General features: G+C 38.3%; 1 protein-coding gene across 1 annotated transcript in view; it reads left to right on the top strand.

Moving 5' to 3' along the window:
• Positions 1-21,558, top strand: part of CCN6 (cellular communication network factor 6) — a 174,386-nt gene that overhangs the window by 112,117 nt on the left and 40,711 nt on the right. Inside the window, exon 3 of the mRNA XM_044061906.1 lies at positions 4,708-4,950. Within this exon, the coding sequence (XP_043917841.1) occupies positions 4,708-4,950 (243 nt within the window). The remainder of the gene's footprint in view (positions 1-4,707; positions 4,951-21,558) is intronic.

Raw genomic sequence — 21,558 nt, 5'->3', positions numbered from 1 at the left:
CTCATTTTCCACAAATATAAGGTTTCTTAGAGTGCATTTCTTTTCATTTATGCCTAGAGTGGTATTGTATAGAACCAAAAAATGAAAGAAAGGATTCTTAATACCCTGGTTGTTCATTAGTCAACTCAGATACTATCTTGGAAGAACTAAAACCTTCAGTAATTGTGATCAGTTAAATGGACAGCCAGTGTGAAAGCAGATCATTTCCAAATGTTTGTCCCTTGCTATTTCCATTTGTTAATCTCACCATACCAAGTCAATTTCAGGCACAGTCAAGGTACATTCTACCAGAGTCTTGGCTTCTTCAGTGGTTTGTTTGAAAGGGGTGAACTCTAGAAGTATTTCAGAGGTAGCAAACACCAAAAAAAACTTGCTACAAATGTAAAAAAACAAACTGTAAAACTAAAAGAAATGTCACTACACACACTTTTAACAAGAACAGTTTAATGACAAATGTTGAACACAAATCATCACATTAGTTAAATAAGATTCACAAAACAATCACATGACAAATCATACCAATAGCATTATATACTGCTTACACTGATACAATTGAATAATATCATAATACTCACCCCCCCCCAAAAAAAAACAAAAAAAAAACAGAAATCAAGTAAAAGTCATGTCGACATAAAACACTTAATTGCACTTCTTAAAAAAAAACATGAACAAAAAGAACAGAACCAACTACCTGGTAGCAGTTTTTCTTCAGTATTTGCCTTGGAGGAATATAGGGAGAAAACTGAAGATCTTTAAATATAGATATGCACATACTGTATAATTACATTAATTGGTATGTATGCAACTCTGGAAAAATATATACATAGATATTAGCTGTCCATGTGCCTTTTTATGTATCACTGGGAGTTCAGTGTGTTTGTAATTTTTATAACCACTTTTATAGAATATAACATAAAAAGAAGACAATGCACCCTCAGAAAATACACAAAGATACAGACACATATACACACACACACACACACACACACACACACACACACACACACACACACACACACACACACACACACACGCACGCACACATGCACACACACGCACAACACACACATACACACAACATATAAATACATGCATACACACACTCTCACACATGTATTCCAACTAGGTATCGTGGCATGCTTTTTCTGGATGTGATGTATATCTCTGGATGGAGCTATATTGGTTTGTTTGTGTAAAACAACAGGGAAAGGACATTTAGTCTGTTTACTAAACTAGAATTTTGTGAAAGTGTCCACTGCTTTTCAATAGTCATGAGCACAGGTGTGTACAGATTTAAATTGCCATCCATGTTCTCTTAAAGTCAAACACTGATAACCCTGTCATGAGATCATCAGACTGTGTTCTTCAGTGTCAGCCTTGCATACTCTGGATGAATTGCCTCTGAGCAGGGAAGCAGATGGCAAGCTGGTGCATAACACAAGGTGAATGCAGCTACTGAAAATGCCTGGCTTCATTATGATACACTGTTATAGAACACAGTACATGATGCACTGTTACAAAATGCAGTATATGATGCACTGTTACAGAACACAGTACATGATGCACTGTTACAGAATGCAGTACATGATACACTGTTACAGAATGCAGTACATGATGTACTGTTACAGAATGCAGTACATGATACACTGTTACAGAATACAGTATATGATGCACTATTACAGAACACAGTATATGATGCACTGTTACAGAATGCAGTACATGATGCACTGTTACAGAATGCAGTATATGATGCACTGTTACAGAACACAGTACACGATGCACTGTTACAGAATGCAGTACATGATACACTGTTACAGAATGCAGTACATGATGCACTGTTACAGAATGCAGTACATGATACACTGTTACAGAATGCAGTATATGATGCACTGTTACAGAATGCAGTACATGATACACCATTACAAAATGCAGTACAAGATGCACTGTTACAGAATGCAGTATATGATGCACTGTTACAGAATGCAATACATGATACACCGTTACAGAACACAGTACATGATGCACTGTTACAGAATGCAGTACATAATACACTGTTACAGAATGCAGTACATGATGCACTGTTACAGAATGCAGTACACGATACACCATTACAAAATGCTGTACAAGATGCACTGTTACAAAATGCAGTATATGATGCACTGTTACAGAATGCAGTACATGATAAACCGTTACAGAATGCAGTACAAGATGCACTGTTACAGAACACAGTATATGATGCACTGTTACAGAATGCAGTACATGTTGCACTGTTACAGAATGCAGTACATGATACACTGTTATAGAACACAGTACATGATGCACTGTTACAGAATGCAGTATATGATGCACTCTTACAGAACGCAATACATGATACACCGTTACAGAATGCAGTACAAGATGCACTGTTACAGAACAAAGTATATGATGCACTGTTACAGAACACAGTACATGATGCACTGTTACAGAATGCAGTACATGATACACTGTTATAGAACACAGTACATGATGCACTGTTACAGAATGCAGTACATGATGCACTGTTACAGAATGCAGTATATGATGCACTGTTATAGAACACAGTACATGATGCACTGTTACAGAATGCAGTACATGATACACTGTTACAGAATGCAGTACATGATGCACTGTTACAGAATGCAGTCCATGATGCATTGTTACAGAATGCAGTCCATGATATACTGTTACAGAATGCAGTACATGATGCACTGTTACAGAATGCAGTACATGATACACTGTTACAGAATGCAGTACATGATGCACTGTTACAGAATGCAGTATATGATGCACTGTTACAGAACACAGTACATGATGCACTGCTACAGAATGCAGTACATGATGCACTGTTACAGAATGCAGTCCATGATGCACTGTTACAGAATGCAGTCCATGATATACTGTTACAGAATGCAGTACATGATGCACTGTTACAGAATGCAGTACATGATACACTGTTACAGAATGCAGTACATGATATACTGTTACAGAATGCAGTCCATGATACACTGTTACAGAATGCAGTACATGATGCACTGTTACAGAATGCAGTACATGATACACTGTTACAGAATGCAGTCCATGATACACTGTTACAGAATGCAGTACATGATACACTGTTACAGAATGCAGTATATGATGCACTGTTACAGAAAGCAGTATATGATGCACTGTTACAGAATGCAGTACATGATACACCGTTACAGAATGCAGTACAAGATGTACTGTTACAGAATGCAATATATGATGCACTGTTACAGAATGCAGTACATGATACACCGTTACAGAACGCAGTACAAGATGCACTGTTACAGAACACAGTATATGATGCACTGTTACAGAATGCAGTAAATGATACACTGTTACAGAATGCAATATATGATGCACTGTTACAGAATGCAGTATATCAGTCAGACCATCCCACAAAAAAAAAAAAAAAAACAGAAGAAAAAAGTCAGCCTAAGATTTTTTTTCTTCTTCTGATGTCCCATGTCCCATAAAGTTAGTTGACTTGAATGTAATTCACAAAAAAGCCTCTTCTTTTGTTTGCTTGCTTGCTCCTCTATTCCATTAGACTCCTTGCCTGAATTGCAGATGCAATGACCTACTGTAGACAGGGATATTCAAGAGTCTTATACACTTGAACTAATAGACTTGAAGTGCTCAGTTTTCAAAGAGGATGATAGGCCGTTTGCTGGTGGATTAGTGTGCTGAAGGAGATGGAAGCAGTGTGACTCATTTGATAACCCACTGCATGCAAACTCTATTGGATTAGAACTGGCTAGAGCCTTTGCAGTTTGGGGAGTGCGAGAGTTTGCTTCTTATGGTACTTTTTGCATATAAAGCTTGTTCCCAGTGCAACTGTGGTAAGATGTGCCTATGCCTGCCATTGCTGGAAATAAAGTAGCTACATATCCTATCCAGTAATGTATGTCTAGTTATTTATTTAACACTACAACTATATAAAAATGTGATGCTGCTCAGTGTAACCCCACCCTCTTCTAGTAAGCTCCACCTATTGAATTTCACCTTGAAATGCCACCTTGTTTCGAGTCATCAGCTCCCTCTGGAATAAATGACAGATTGTAAGCCAAGGCTCCATAAAAGCATCATGTTAATTTCGGTCATCTGTAGTGACAGTAATATTACTATTCTGTATAAACATTATGTTTTGTAGTTAAAATTTTCTTAATGAGCCATTCTGTCTAAAACCTCTCAGTATTTGCATTAAGGTTCTAGTCTACATACCCACGATCTGTCCATAATACAGAGTGGCCACTGGTTTGGCTACTTTCACATGACATTTGCTAGTACAGAACAGCTGTCTTTAAGATTCTGTTTTCTTGCAGTCTGAACATACTGTTAAACATGGCTTACTGGCAAACTGTGGCATACAGTGATTCAAGCCCTGTTTTACCAAGCACACTGCTGCATTCGTTGTTTATAAACCAAATAATATGTTTAGGCATGACAAATATAAGCTACACAGTCAGTAAAGAAATCTATTAAAATGCAGCTGAGTTCAGTAATTATCCTTTACCCAAGAAGAGCATTCCAAATATTTCATTATTTAAGTTCCAGGAGAGAGGATTATTGTTTATTTATATTATGTATGTATTTATAAAATAGGTTATTCTCCTACTTATTTCTGTGATCTGCTGCAGATATAACAATTCTGCTTTTCTTTGTCAGATATGATGGGCGTAGGTTGTGAAATGAATGGGGTATTTTATCAGAATGGCCAGAACTTCCAGCCAAACTCCATGTACAAATGTACCTGCATAAGCGGTGCCATTGGCTGTGTGCCAGTATTCATGCCAAAAGCACCAGCAGGTTTGTGTTCTCCTCTTGCGAAAGATGGAAAGAAGCCATCACTGAATCACTGCGGCCAATCAATGAAGAATCAACAGGATACTGGTTATCGAGAAATGCCAGGTATGTATGTTTAGACAAAGAAAAATTGAAATGCACAACACATATTTTAAGAAAACTGAAATACAATCATTCTTCTATAAGATTAGGACCACAAACCATTTTGCAGACTATATTCATTTAAAAACTAAATCACTACTGAATTACTTTGCAATAACATTCAACTGTAAAGGGTCTGTTGTGGTTTACACTGACTTCTACATTATTAATTATTCAGCTATATTTACTAAACACAGTTAGATAAAACATGATGAAATGTATCCTACTTACCAAGAATCTGAACTCTTTTTCTTGCAGTTAATATCTTATAAGAAAGTGATTGCTTATTTTTGCCTGCATTACAAAATATAATAACTAGATATGATAAAACATTGGCTTAGGCTGTTGTATTTTTATCATGATTGTATCTGAGCTACAATAGAGTATTCTTACATAAAGGCAGGAGTGTTAAGCATATTTTTAAAACTTTGGGTGCGTGTGTGTGTGTGTGTGTGTGTGTGTGTGTGTGTGTGTGTGTGTGTGTGTGTGTACATGTATGTGTATATAAGGGGGTTATTCAGAGAAATTATTGCCATAGCAGTAGTAGTGTTTGTCTGATGAACTCTTTTAGCAATAAATCTGATAACAAGCAATTCAGAGACATACAAGAGTGGTATTCAAAAGACATGCGTGAATGGGCATGCCTTCGTTGAAGGTTAGGCATCAGGCTGGCACCTTGGCACCGTAAAAATCTACTGCCAATCATTAGCGGACCGGAGTTCTGCTGTGGCAATCCCTAACCGGGAAAAGCCGAAAGAAGAACAACAACAATAAGAGTCACAATAAGCTTATTAGCAAATCATTTGCATATCTCTGAATGGAACACTTAAAGCAAATGAGACAACTCCATTAAGTGTTCCCCCTACCAGCCTACACAATATGGTTGCACATGAACCTACAGAGATACAAACGCACACACAAAACCCATATAGTCCTAATCATCCCCCTGCAAATATAGACACACTTACACAACCTATACAGTGCTACTTATCCTCCTGCACTCATACACAAACACACACACATGTGCGCACACACACACACACACACACACACACACACACACACACACACACACACACACACACACACACACACACACAGAGCCATGCAGTATGTATGTAATACAATTCTAATATACCCACTGCTGCTGTTGACATACGTATAATATATATATATATATATATATATATGTTTGTGTGTCTGTGTAAACACAAAGACAGGCTTCCAACACTTTTTAACAACACAATCCTTTATTCTTTGATAAAAAAGGCTTCTCCAGAGAAATTAATGAATTGTTGGCAAATCTTTATGTAGTACTTAGAAGGATTAAATTTGACTTCTGAGTGTTGAGAGAAACCTTATTCTTTGTAGCCAATTACATAGCATACAAAGCCATTTTTTTGCTAGACAGAGTTAATGCTTTAGTAATGAATTTAGGCTGGTAATGTAATTATGCTAGTTAAATGCAGAGACAGTAAGTGTTCAATTATTGAGGTAGTCAGCAAGCCAGGCACATACATGGGTCACAATGCCACAAAGTTGAAGTTTGTAGCAACTAGGTATGATGAACTGCTTCAAATCCTATTTTCAGTTCAATAAATAGATACATCTGCCATTCAGCACTGTTCTTATTTTTTACATGTACCCTACACAGTCTGGATTTCTTGTTCTTATTTTTTACATGTACCCTACACAGTCTGGATTTCTTGTTCTTATTTTTTACATGTACCCTACACAGTCTGGATTTCTTGTTCTTATTTTTTACATGTACCCTACACAGTCTAGATTTCTTGTTCTTATTTTTTACATGTACCCTACACAGTCTGGATTTCTTGTTCTTATTTTTTACATGTACCCTACACAGTCCGGATTTCTTGTTCTTATTTTTTACATGTACCCTACACAGTCTGGATTTCTTGTTCTTATTTTTTACATGTACCCTACACAGTCTGGATTTCTTGTTCTTATTTTTTCATGTACCCTACACAGTCTGGATTTCTTGTTCTTATTTTTTACATGTACCCTACACAGTCTGGATTTCTTGTTCTTATTTTTTACATAGGTTCATAGGTTCATAGGTTCATACTAGGCTATCTGCCCTAGGGCATTTTAAGCCTAGCCAGAATGTGTTTGGCTTTCGCCACCCATTTTAAATTTATTTTGCTATGCCCTTTTTCGAGGTTAGTATACTGTGCCTCTGTCTAACAGTGACACAGAAGTGATACCCGGGGTAAACCTACGATCTCCCATCCACTCATCAAGATTCCTCTTGAAGAGAGTCAATGAGGGACTCTGCCTAACCTGGACTGGGATTTTATTCCAGAGTGAAGGGAGCCTCTGGGTTATGAATCTGTCCCTCCAGCATGTCCTATTTATTTCAGTGCTGAGGTTCAAGTCTCTCGAGCGCGTAGCTCAATGGGATTTGGATTTTCTGAGGTGCAGCATGTCCATTAATTCCGGGTTGGACATGGCTTTATACGTCAGGCACAGATCGCCTCTGAACAGGCGGTATGCCACTGAGTAGAGCTGGAGTTTCTTTAACCGGGCAGCATATGGCATCTGTTTGAGCCCTTTGATCCTCTTGGTGAGGTACTTTTGGGGTCTTTCCAGTTGCTGCAGGTGTCTGGTAAGGTACATCCCAAAAGGGGCATTGTACTCAATTATGGGCCTGATGAGGGATGAGTAAAGAGGCACGATGACCTCCCTGATCTAGATGTGAATCCCTTCATGATTAGGTGGGCTATATAAAATGTTTTTCTAACCACTTTGGCCACGTGGTTGTCAAATGAGAGATTACTATCAACTTGGGTCCCCAGGTCCCTAATTACTTCTTCTGTACTTAATGGATTTCCACCTATGTGGTAATTTGTGGGCACTTTGTTTTTGCCAAAGGGATGACTATACACTTTTTGGCATTTAGCTTGAGGCCATGGCTCTGGCACCAGTTGTCTGTTTCTATGAGGCCCTTTTGGAGGATGCTTGTGTCGGCTGGAGAGTCGATTATGGCGCCCAGTTTGCAGTCATCTGCGAACTTGGTCAGCCACAGTCCTTCCGTGTTGGCCTGTACCTCCGAGAAATATATACTGAACAAGAGAGGTCCCAGGACTGAGCCTTGTGGGACACCACTTGTAACTGGTTTGGAGCCTGACATGGCTCCAGCAATTCTAACCATGTGGGTTCTGTCCTTCAGCCAGTTTGCAATCCATCTAGTGACATAGGGGTTTATATTTAAGCTGGTAAGCTTATCTATAATGCCCGAGTGGGGTATTGTATCGAAGGCTTTTGCGAGGTCCAAGTAGGCTGTGTGGACCACCTTCCCCTCGTCAATGGCCTTGGTGACTGTTTCAAAGAAATCAACCAGGTTTAAGAGGCAGGATCTGCCCTTAACAAAGCTGAACTGGGTAGGATCCAGTGTTTGTAGGTCCCCAATATCTTTATTTATGAGGTCCATGATGATCCTTTCCATAGCTTTGCAGACCAAGCTAGTCAGGCTTATGGGGCGATAGTTTCCAGGATCCGTTGAGGCACCACCTTTATGGAGAGGGACCACTGTTGCTGTACGCCACTCTTTGGGCACATATCCTGTAGTAAGGCTGAGATTGAACAGTAGTTTTATGTTTGGGTTTAGCTCTTCTTTGAGTTCATGTAGGATGCAGCCCGGGACACCATCTGGTCCCATTGATGCTGTGTTTTTTGCTTTGGAGAGGCGGCTCTTACCTGAGCATCTGAGATGTCAGGGGGGCAGCACTCTGCTGGGATAGATATTTGCCCTTTTGGTGGGGAAAGGGGGGAGAAGTTTGCGCTGAACCTGTCAGCTAGGATGTTGGCAATGTCTGTGGGTTCGGTGTATTTTTTGTCATTTTGGACTAATTCTGAGCATATCTGGGAATTACCACCCAGGTTCCTAACATAACTAAAGAAAGCCTTGTGATTATCCTTAGTGTCCTGTGCAATTTTTCTCTCGAAGCTGGCCTTAGACAATTTTATGTGTGCCCGTAGTTTTTTGCTAATACTGATCAGTGATGCCTTCCCTTTTGGGATTTTGCTTTATCATTTAGTAGCTTCCTCCTTCTATTGTATAGTTTGTTTATGGCTGGGGTCCACCAGACAGGACGTCTGCCTTTGGAGGATTGGGTCTTGGTTTTATTTGGGATCGATGATCCACGCATTCCTGAAGGTCTTCATAGAATGCGTTTATAAAGGGTTCTGCGGTCTGGGCCGTATTTTCCACAGCCCCGGGGCGTTTGAAGGATTCCACCTCAGTTTTGAGGAGTGTAAAATTTGGTTTAGAGAAGTTTTTCACTGTGGTTTTCTGGGCAGGGGTTGGGGTCGGGATGTGAATATCCAGTGAGATTAGTTTATGGTCTGATCTTACCAGTGAGGGATACACTTCTGGTCTGGAGCATAGAGTCCCCATGTTGGTGATGATCAGGTCCAGTATGTTTTCCCCTCTTGTGGGAGTGGTAACAAGTTGTTCCATAGCATTTGAGTTTATAAATTCTAGGAACCTTTGGGCTAGGGTGTTGGAGCTAGATTAATGCTCCCAGTCTATGTTTGGGTAGTTGAAGTTGCCCAATATAATGGTGTTTGGAGAGACCTTCATATTTTCCAGTGTTCTCAGGAAGGCCGATTGGGGTTCCTGGGTTTGGGAGGGTGGTCTGTAGGCGGCTATAAACTGGAAGGCAGTTTTACCCACTGTTAGTTGCACATGGATAGTCTCTGATGCTTCGTGCTTTGCCACCAACCTGGAGGTGTGGGTATCTTTGATGAATATCGATACTCCCCCTCCTTTTGTGGTTCGGTCCAAGTTTTGGGGCCGAAAAGCATGGTATGAGGTATAACCTGGTAGTGCTGGGGTGCTCTCGGGAGCCCTGAACCAGGTTTCTGTTACTGCACAGATATCGATGTTCTCCATGCTAAGGAGAGTTTCGAGTGCATGCATCTTGAGGTTTAGACTTCTGGCATTGAGTAGCATTACTCTTAGTTTCTTATCCCTTGTGTTACCTATGGAGGTGGGTTTGTCTTTTGAGCCTTGCCTAAAAAAGGCACTATGGGGGAAGCAAGAGCCTTTGCCAATATCCGAAAGCCCAGGGGTGACAGGTGCAAGCTGTCCCTAGTGAAGCATCGTGGCTTGTCGAGCATATCATCCCAAGCTGACAGGCACTGGATCCCCTTTGAATGACACCAGTACTTAAGCCAATTGTTGAAATTGATCATCTTGTCTTCATATTGTGGCATCATTCTTGGTGAGGGTAAGATGCTACTCAAGGTCAGGGTCATACCGGCCTGGGCTACATGCTCAGAGAGCTCCTTTATGTCTCTTTTCATGTAGTCCAGGGAGGTACGTCTCAGGTCATTCACACCAGCATGGACAATGACTGAGTCATATTTGTACTTGCCTTGGAGTGACCTGAGTGCTTGTGTTATGTGGCGGATCCTAGCGCCCGACAGGCTGCTCACCGTGACCCTCTCCTTGTTTAGCCTGGTGAGAGGGACGTCAGTGTGCCTGACGATAGAGTCACCTATTACAAGTGTATCAGGTGTGTTGTTTAGTCTTAAGGGCTGTGACTCTTTGGCACACTGGCTTTGTGAGATATGTGTTGCACGTGTTTTGTTTTGGGGTAGCGGCTGCTTGGGTGTCTGCTTTGGAGGTCTCTGCTGCTTCGGCAGATCTTTATTTAGAGCCTCCGAGTATGTTTTTGTGTGATTATGTGTTTGGTTTGCTGTCGTGGTAGGTCTATGTGAGACTGGAATTGTAGTGAGTGTGGTTTCCTTCTCCTCCTGACTGGTTATGCCAGTACTGAGTTGAGAGAGCTTGGCCTCCAGTTTGGCTATATGATTGCATCTCTCACATGTGTTGGAATTTGTTGGGAGGAGGAGAGGGTTGTCTGTGTACATGAGGCAGTTGTAACATTGCCTCAAAATTCCCAGATTCACCAGCTGGACTGGAGAGGAGATTGACAACTGACCTTTGGACATGCTAGAATAATATTGGGAATTCCTTAATAATTGAAAACCAGGGCCAGTGGGGAGTGAGGGTGTAGTGCTTTTAATTTTTAGTGCTGACTTATATAATTGCTTTAGTGAACAAGTGCCAGGTAACGTAAGCGCTATGTGTTACAGGTAACTTAAATGCAAAAATGACAAACAGTAACTTTCTTTCAAGTGAAACAAGGAAATAAGTACAGTAAGCAATGCAGATATCACTAGTGATCCACAGAAGCGCTGAGAAGCCGCGTATTAGGTGGAATTAGCGTTCCAGGGAAATAACAAGCAAACAAACAACAAGGATATAAACAAAGCTATATTCAGCAGGCCTGGATCTAGTCTATGCTACAGCAAACAAGGTGTACCAATTTCAGTAAGATACAGTTCAAATATTCAGGCACTATAAACCTTTAACCAGAAATTCCCAGCTCAGAAGGGCAGAGTCCAGCCTCTTCTCCCACAAGAGTGCAGACCACAAACCTTCTTAATGTAAAATAACTGGCCTGAAGCCCAAGTGCTTAAACCAGAACTAATACACTTTAAGAATAACAGACACTGGGCTCTCAATCAGCAGTTCCCAACTTAGAAGGATGAAAGCTACCTGTCCTGCCACCACAGTGCATGCCACAAACCTTCCTAATGTAAAACAACTGGTTTGAAGCCCAAGTGCTTAATCCAAAAGACTTAGAATGACAGCTAAACTTTAATCAAGTTACTACCAAGCAGTAATAAATACAATTGAATACTTTAGAGAATGCCTGGATTAGTGCTCAAGTTACACAAACAAAGCTAGATCCAGCAGGCCCGAATCCAGTCTATGCCACAGCAAACAAGGCGCACCAACTTCAGTAAGAAGCAGTTCAGATATGCATGCACTATAAGCCTTCAATCAGAAATTCCTAGCTCAGAAGGGCAGAGTCCAGCCTCTCCTCCCACAAGAGTGCAGACCACGAACCCTCTTAATGTAAAATAACTGGCCTGAAAGCCCAAGTGCTTAAACCAGAATTAATACACTTTTAGAATAACAGACACTGAGCCCTCAATCAGCAGTTCCCAACCTAGAAGGATGTAAGCTCACTACAGTGCAGACCACAAACCCTCTCAGTGCAAAACAACTGGTCCGAAGCCCAAGTGTTTAAACCAGAAGGCTTAGAATGAGTTACACCAAGCAGTAATAAATACAATTGAGTACTTTTAAGATGATGCAAAAGTAAAAAAGTAGGTAGAAACACAAGTACAGTAAAAGCAGATGAAAAATTTTTTTTTTTCTGAACAAGTGCTGAGATCAAAGAAACAGATTTGAGTGCTGAAACTAGAAAACTGGCTAGTTATAGGGGGGAAAAAAACTAAGCTAGAAGACTTCCCTCCAACACAGAAGGGCTTGGGGGCTCAGAAGCCTGCAAATAGTCTATACCACTTAACAGGAAAGGCAGGAAACAAGCTTAAATTTTTTTTTTTTTTTTTTTTCTCTGTTTCCCAGATGCTCTCTTTGTACACAGTAGGAGTGCCTGAAATCAGAATATGATCTCACTGCACTCAGTTGAGTGAGCAAATGAGATGGGCCCAGAAAGAGTATCCAAACACAAATTTACAAGAGGGGCGGGCAGCTGCAAGGCCACTAAGATTAACACCAAAACAAAAACAGGGAGGGTGGGTGGGACTAACTGAAGAGCAGAGTGAAAACTTCCAGTTGAGCTAATATTCCTTCCACACAGTTAAAATCAATTTAAATACTGTATTTTTTGGGAAAAAAAAAGCAGATAAAGGTACTTAAATTCTCTTATACGTCCAGTTGAATATAGCAAGTTCTTAGCCGGCCAAAGCTGAGGTTTTTAAGCAGAAAATATTTCACACTGTACCACTTAAATAGGCAAGGACAGGAAATCAAAGAACGTGACTACCCCCACACCTGTAATTACTAGCAAATAACAAAATTCAGCAAACACTGGCTAACTTCCAGTTCAGCTAATATCCCTTCCACACTGAAGAGCAGAGTGAAAACTTCCAGTTGAGCTAATATTCCTTCCACACAGTTAAAATCAATTTAAATACTGTATTACATGTACCCTACACAGTCTGGATTTCTTGTTCTTATTTTTTACATGTACCCTACACAGTCTGGATTTCTTGTTCTTATTTTTACATGTACCCTACACAGTCTGGATTTCTTGTTCTTATTTTTTACATGTACCCTACACAGTCTGGATTTCTTGTTCTTATTTTTACATGTACCCTACACAGTCTGGATTTCTTGTTCTTATTTTTACATGTACCCTACACAGTCTGGATTTCTTGTTCTTATTTTTTACATGTACCCTACACAGTCTGGATTTCTTGTTCTTATTTTTTACATGTACCCTACACAGTCTGGATTTCTTGTTCTTATTTTTACATGTACCCTACACAGTCTGGATTTCTTGTTCTTATTTTTTACATGTACCCTACACAGTCTGGATTTCTTGTTCTTATTTTTACATGTACCCTACACAGTCTGGATTTCTTGTTCTTATTTTTTACATGTACCCTACACAGTCTGGATTTCTTGTTCTTATTTTTTACATGTACCCTACACAGTCTGGATTTCTTGTTCTTATTTTTTCATGTACCCTACACAGTCTGGATTTCTTGTTCTTATTTTTACATGTACCCTACACAGTCTGGATTTCTTGTTCTTATTTTTTACATGTACCCTACACAGTCTGGATTTCTTGTTCTTATTTTTACATGTACCCTACACAGTCTGGATTTCTTGTTCTTATTTTTTACATGTACCCTACACAGTCTGGATTTCTTGTTCTCATTTTTACATGTACCCTACACAGTCTGGATTTCTTGTTCTTATTTTTTACATGTACCCTACACAGTCTGGATTTCTTGTTCTTATTTTTTTACATGTACCCTACACAGTCTGGATTTCTTGTTCTTATTTTTTACATGTACCCTACACAGTCTGGATTTCTTGTTCTTATTTTTTACATGTACCCTACACAGTCTGGATTTCTTGTTCTTATTTTTTACATGTACCCTACACAGTCTGGATTTCTTGTTCTTATTTTTTTACATGTACCCTACACAGTCTGGATTTCTTGTTCTTATTTTTACATGTACCCTACACAGTCTGGATTTCTTGTTCTTATTTTTTACATGTACCCTACACAGTCTGGATTTCTTGTTCTTATTTTTTACATGTACCCTACACAGTCTGGATTTCTTGTTCTTATTTTTACATGTACCCTACACAGTCTGGATTTCTTGTTCTTATTTTTTACATGTACCCTACACAGTCTGGATTTCTTGTTCTTATTTTTTACATGTACCCTACACAGTCTGGATTTCTTGTTCTTATTTTTACATGTACCCTACACAGTCTGGATTTCTTGTTCTCATTTTTACATGTACCCTACACAGTCTGGATTTCTTGTTCTTATTTTTTACATGTACCCTACACAGTCTGGATTTCTTGTTCTTATTTTTTACATGTACCCTACACAGTCTGGATTTCTTGTTCTTATTTTTTACATGTACCCTACACAGTCTGGATTTCTTGTTCTTATTTTTTACATGTACCCTACACAGTCTGGATTTCTTGTTCTTATTTTTTACATGTACCCTACACAGTCTGGATTTCTTGTTCTTATTTTTTACATGTACCCTACACAGTCTGGATTTCTTGTTCTTATTTTTTACATGTACCCTACACAGTCTGGATTTCTTGTTCTTATTTTTACATGTACCCTACACAGTCTGGATTTCTTGTTCTTATTTTTTACATGTACCCTACACAGTCTGGATTTCTTGTTCTTATTTTTTACATGTACCCTACACAGTCTGGATTTCTTGTTCTTATTTTTTACATGTACCCTACACAGTCTGGATTTCTTGTTCTTATTTTTTACATGTACCCTACACAGTCTGGATTTCTTGTTCTTATTTTTTACATGTACCCTACACAGTCTGGATTTCTTGTTCTCATTTTTACATGTACCCTACACAGTCTGGATTTCTTGTTCTTATTTTTACATGTACCCTACACAGTCTGGATTTCTTGTTCTTATTTTTTACATGTACCCTACACAGTCTGGATTTCTTGTTCTTATTTTTTACATGTACCCTACACAGTCTGGATTTCTTGTTCTTATTTTTTACATGTACCCTACACAGTCTGGATTTCTTGTTCTTATTTTTTACATGTACCCTACACAGTCTGGATTTCTTGTTCTTATTTTTTACATGTACCCTACACAGTCTGGATTTCTTGTTCTCATTTTTACATGTACCCTACACAGTCTGGATTTCTTGTTCTTATTTTTTACATGTACCCTACACAGTCTGGATTTCTTGTTCTTATTTTTTACATGTACCCTACACAGTCTGGATTTCTTGTTCTCATTTTTACATGTACCCTACACAGTCTGGATTTCTTGTTCTTATTTTTTACATGTACCCTACACAGTCTGGATTTCTTGTTCTCATTTTTACATGTACCCTACACAGTCTGGATTTCTTGTTCTTATTTTTTACATGTACCCTACACAGTCTGGATTTCTTGTTCTTATTTTTTACATGTACCCTACACAGTCTGGATTTCTTGTTCTTATTTTTTACATGTACCCTACACAGTCTGGATTTCTTGTTCTCATTTTTACATGTACCCTACACAGTCTGGATTTCTTGTTCTTATTTTTTACATGTACCCTACACAGTCTGGATTTCTTGTTCTTATTTTTACATGTACCCTACACAGTCTGGATTTCTTGTTCTTATTTTTTACATGTACCCTACACAGTCTGGATTTCTTGTTCTTATTTTTTACATGTACCCTACACAGTCTGGATTTCTTGTTCTTATTTTTTACATGTACCCTACACAGTCTGGATTTCTTTTTCATCATTCCTGTCAAGACCTTGCAAAATATTTCTACTCTGCCACCATTGTTATTACTCAGAGTACCTGTATAAGTAACATCCTTTATTATTGCCATATGCAGTCATCCTGATCAAGTGCCTTCCCAAGTCCATTTTTCTAGGTATTATCTTCCAAACTCTTGGCTTAATATCTTTCTGAGGCAGGAATGATTTCTGCTTCATGTCCAACAAAATATAATTTTGTATATGATCTCTACCTACTAGTAGTACAATCTCCACTGAAAGCATCTTATCCAGTCCCACATTCAAATCAATAAGGTTAGTGATATCTGAGAAGTTTACTGGGAAATGGATAAACTGTACCAAATCTAATAAGTGTTTATTATGAGGCCAGGCTGTGTTTTGAGTTGATATATTTTCCATGCTAGCAGGCCGTCATACAGGATTGTCCCATACTGTAAAAATATATCCTGCAGTCAAAATTGAAGGGACCTTGTGAAGAGGAATAAGGTTATGTCTCTAATGTTTCTACCTGTCTCAGTACTGAGGCATGTGGAGAGAAAATGTATACAAGCTATTGCTTCTCAGTGAGAAACTGATTGAATTAACCCTGACAGTTTAGTAAAGATTACTGAAGAAAAGATTAGTATTTATAAGTATTGTTAGTTTATTGGCCATTTTTTAGGAAAACACTATATTATCAAACAATTCAATTGCTGAAATGTACTTTAGACAAAAATTAGAAGTGCATCAATGACTGTGTTTTTTTTTCATGATCCTCCTCATTCTGAGTTTTCTTTGTAAATAAACCTCCACTAAATTTGAAAGCTGGTTCTAAAGACTGTTCTTTTTCATTGTAAGCAGTGTTAGGTGCTGCACTGGTGGAAGCAGCAGGCAGAAGTGTTTATTATTATTATTTTTAGTGTTATTATTATTGCAAACTACCAGTTTTCAAGCTAGCTGCCTGAATGCAAAAGCTCTACTTCAGCTGTGTGCCCCATTCCAGGAAGGAATGCAAACTTTCTGGAGGAAATGCACTGCTATCTATTAAAGAAGTCATTACTGACTGACTGCTAAAATGACTTGGAGTGTTGGCTCCTCTTGACTTCTTTGATATACTGTGTTAGTAGCATAAAACCCTTGTGCCCAAATAGAGATTTGATCTGGGAAAAGGGTCCTAGCATCACTGAGATGGGCTGCTTTGAAAAGAAAAGTTCAACAGGGGAAACTTTGCTGTGCTGTCTTCTGTTTAATGTGGAAAACAAAACCAAGGCTTTAGTGAACTTTAAAATAGCTTTTTAATAAATGTGACCAATATCTACTCAGTCACCAATATCAGCTATACATTATAATAACCCAACTGTCCACCTTAGTAGGAATCTCAAACCTTGGTGCCCCTGAAAAAATGCAGAATGGAAAATGATAAAGCTAGAGAAAGCTGGTCTTAAGTTGAGTGTGCCAGGATATTGTCCTTCCATCTAACTAGGGACTCTCTATAAGCATACATGGACTTTGAAGATGTTAATGCATACCACTGTCAGAAACTAGAACAATAAATCTTGTTTTCACCTGAGACATAGTCTCACAACTGGACAGTCAGTGGGGATAGACAAGTAAAGTGTCAAATGTCTGATTTAATACATATTTTGAAATCACTGCTCGAATCTCATGTAAATAATGTAAGTAAAGTTTCAGAAATCTTGTCTATATATAAATTTAAAAGAGAACCCCTAGCAACATAAGAAAATTAGTATTTGAGAATAACTCTAAGACTTCTGAACAGCTATCTGTTTTAGTAGAGTATATGTTATTTATCAACGATGAAAAACCCAAATCAGACTTGCAAAGATTCATGGCAAAAAATGTTCACATAAGTTTGCTTGCTGCAAACAAGAAAAAGAAATATTATCATCTGAGTTGGTTTGTTTTAAATGTTATAGCACAGGACACATTCCAAATACTGCACAATTACAAATATCAGTACTGTACATGTAAAACCTGTTACTGCTAACCCACAAGCTGTACCTAAAAGTATGGACGTGGAGCAAGAATCTATGGAATGTGATAATGCTGATTATTTCACTACTAAAACTTTAGAGTCTGCATTCTGATAATGTGCTTTTGACAAACTTGTTAAATGCAGAAGGAAAGACTCAGAGATCATGGTTACATTAATTAATCACTACATGTCTGCAAACATTAAACAAGCAAATAAACAAAAATTAAAAGTGATATACACACATGAGGACAAAAGTGAGCACCATATAGCATAGGCAGAAATACAAATTATTTTAGGCAAAGCATAACGTACAGTAGTTCTTGTGCCTAAGTTAAAACATGGTGTGATAGCTGGCCAATACAGCTATGGAAGATATGAAGAGAAAAAGTTCAACTGTACATAAAATAAGAAATACATAACCCAGGTTAAGAAAAGATGTGGTATTAGAAGACACCAAATAACTAAGACTTGGCTTAAGGTAGAAGAGTTAGAGAAATCAAACACATAGTTTTGCAAAAAGACTCCAGTTAATAAATAATAAAAAATGTAAGTGTGGAGATTAACACAGAAAAAGCCAATAATTAATAAAGCATTAAGAGAAACAGGTGAAGAAAGTGTGGAAAATATAGATGACAAAAGCCAAGAGAACTGAGTAACATAAAATGTTAATAAAACAACAAAGCTTTCAGGTCAAAAAAAACTTCATCACTGCTGACATCATATCCTACTAAAACTAATTTAAACAATTTAAAAAATATTGCAACCAATCAATAACATGTAATTATCTTAAAGAGTTAAAACCCTTTAAAAGCATATAAGACAAACATATGGAAATAGATATCTGTATATATTTAATAATGATGCATAATTATATAAATATAGATGAGAAGGAAAGAAGAAGAAGTTGCACACAGTCTTAAGCTTTTCCCTGCTACCTCAAAGCAGATAGCCAGTCAGAAATAGATACAGGACACTAAGGTTAAAGAAAGAAAAATAACTACTGAAGTAGAGAAAGAGAAACTACCAGTAAGTCTGGTTGAAGAGAATTATTTTTATGTTACTTTTTATAAAGCATGAACTAGATGAAGGACAAAACCTGCACCAGTATTTGTAGAAGAGTTTATGACCTTCAGTCCATGCCAAAATACTGATGAAAAATGAAACTAACTTGGCTGACATCCAGAAAAGTCATATTCATTTCAAGAAGACCTGGTGAGAAGACAATGCACTAAGTAGAGCTAGAGATGGAATGTAACAAGAATAAAAGACAAAACAAGAGAATAAAGCAGACCCACTTCATATCCATGCTTAAAACTAATTTAATTTGATTTATAACTAAGACATTACCTGATCTACAGGGTAACCAGAAACAACAAACAGATACTGAGACAGTTATTAGTTCTGAGGCCTTCTAGAACACTCACAATAAAGTTAGCACATAGCCACATTTTGGGTGGTCATTTAGGAGCGGATAAAGCAAAAGCTATGATTTTAGCTAGATTTATTCACTTGGAATTATAAATGAAATTGAAAATTTTAGTAGAAGTCCTGAATGTCAAAATACACTACTCAATCTGGGATGTAAAAGTCCTTTAATATCCATATGAATCATGGAAGTCCCACGTGAGAGGACAGAGATTGATATTGTAGGTTCTCTTGTAAAATCAAGTAAGAATCATCAGTATATCCTTGCAATCAGTGATTATGCAAAAACATTTCCTAATGCAAAGCCAGCTCTGTGGCATGGATAAAGCCATAACTACATTGCAGGCATTCCATATTTTCAAAGTGGTTTGTTTGCCTGCAGGAGCTGGCAGGGAAGATGGAAGTGAGCAGTCATGGCTTGCCAATCTTGCAACGATGGATGCTGCTCTGGTTCACCATATGGCTGACACTGAGAGGGAGGACTAGATGTTCCACTCCATGGAGCCTGAGGCTATTTCACCTCCACTGCAATGTCCAAGGTGCACAGTAAGCCAAGGGGGAATTCAGTGGAGGCATAGTTCCCCTTGAAGGACAGCACATAGAGTATAAAAAGCTGTTACAGGTTTGGAGAGTGTAGTGCCAATGAAGAAAGTAGGCCACCCTCAGGGCAAGCAAGATAGCCTGCTGTTTACCACCTGACACTTGCCAAGGAGTGGATGAGATAATGGAGATTTTCTCTCAGGAATGAATGAGCAGTAGGGTGTTCACCTAGCTTGGGTATTCCCAGCTCTCACTGTTCTGAAACAAATAGGCGAATTGGATGGAGGTAGAGGAAAACATCAGTCTCATACCTGTGGGAGGACTTTTAAAAATCTGAGGCCATATCCCAGTGAAAAGTTAACACAAAGTCCATTGCAAAAAACTAGTACTGCTTATTTCTACAATAGCAACTCCTGAAAAAAATCTTTCTGACAAGGCCACCCAATTCATGACCACAATAATGCATGAGCTTTAACAGTTTTTTTTCTAGTTAAACAATGAAGGTTATCTATATATCAGCCTCATATAGAGAGGCTAGTTAAGCATTTTAATAAAACTTTAAAGTATATGTTATGAAAGGCTACAGATCTGGATGGGAGAGGCAGGGAGCAACTGCTTCCATGTATTCCCTGCAGTGTAATTAAGGTATCATAAGCCTCAAATGGATTTACATCATCTGAACTACTGTATGACAGACATCTCTGAGGCTTGCTACATATAGTAAAAGAAACATGAGAGGAGGAGGAAAATACCCCTTTAAAAGTATGATAGAGCATTTTGCTGACCTGCAAGACAGATTAAGAACTATAATGTCTATAGCAAAGGAACATATGGAGAAGTATAGGAGACTCAACAAAAATGCTCATCTCAGAGAATTCAAACTATGAGATAAAGTACTTGTGTAAGTGCCCACTAATGAAAACATATTATTTGCAAAGTAGCAGAACCTTCTGAAATTGTAGTCTTTTCTGAAGCCTGGGTGAGAAACGGAAATTTCTGTGATAAGTACATTTGCAGAGGAAGTTAAGGCTTCCACAGCATGTTCTGAAGTCAAAATAGATTAAACATTGTCAGTATCTCAGAAACAAGAAGTGAAAGTATTTGTAATCAAGAATAAAGAGATATTCCACAGTTGCCTGACAGAAACAGTTTAATCCAGCACAACAATGAAGTCTTCCCCATTAAGAAAGTAAAACTAAAACTGTGCCAAACATCAGAATCCAAAAGCCAACCAGATAAGCCAAGAAAGAGCTATAGAAAATGTTCAAACCTAATTGTAAATAAAGCATCTCATTTTACTGGTCCCCAAGCCTGATAAGTCTATAAAGTCATGCGGTGTATTTATAAAATAGAACATGATATCTAAATTTGATTCTTATCCCATGTACTGAGTGGATGAAAAAGATTGTTTTTCAGATGACTGTTGGGCAACCTGGAAAGGAGAAATGATAGAATTGAAAAAGTTTTTGTCACGTTTGAACATACCGTATACAATTTTCAATGAAATGTGAATTTTCACAATAGGCATTCTAGATGCCACAGTTATAGAGACATTGGATGTTCTGTTATTACTACCGTTATTCACAGACCATCTTCTAAAAATACATTTTTAAACCAGTTACAACCACCCAAAGTGACAGTGTAGCATTGCTATTTCACAGTTCCTTAGGCTAAGGAGAATTTGATTCACTGAGAGCACCTATGAACAAGCATCTGCTGGCCTAGTACATAGATTTATGCATACATGGTATGGCT

This window comes from Protopterus annectens, chromosome 2.part0 (assembly GCF_019279795.1).
Source record: "Protopterus annectens isolate FY-2018-M chromosome 2.part0, PAN1.0, whole genome shotgun sequence".
Lineage (NCBI taxonomy): Eukaryota > Metazoa > Chordata > Ceratodontiformes > Protopteridae > Protopterus > Protopterus annectens.
This window is presented reverse-complemented; position numbering and strand designations above follow the sequence as displayed.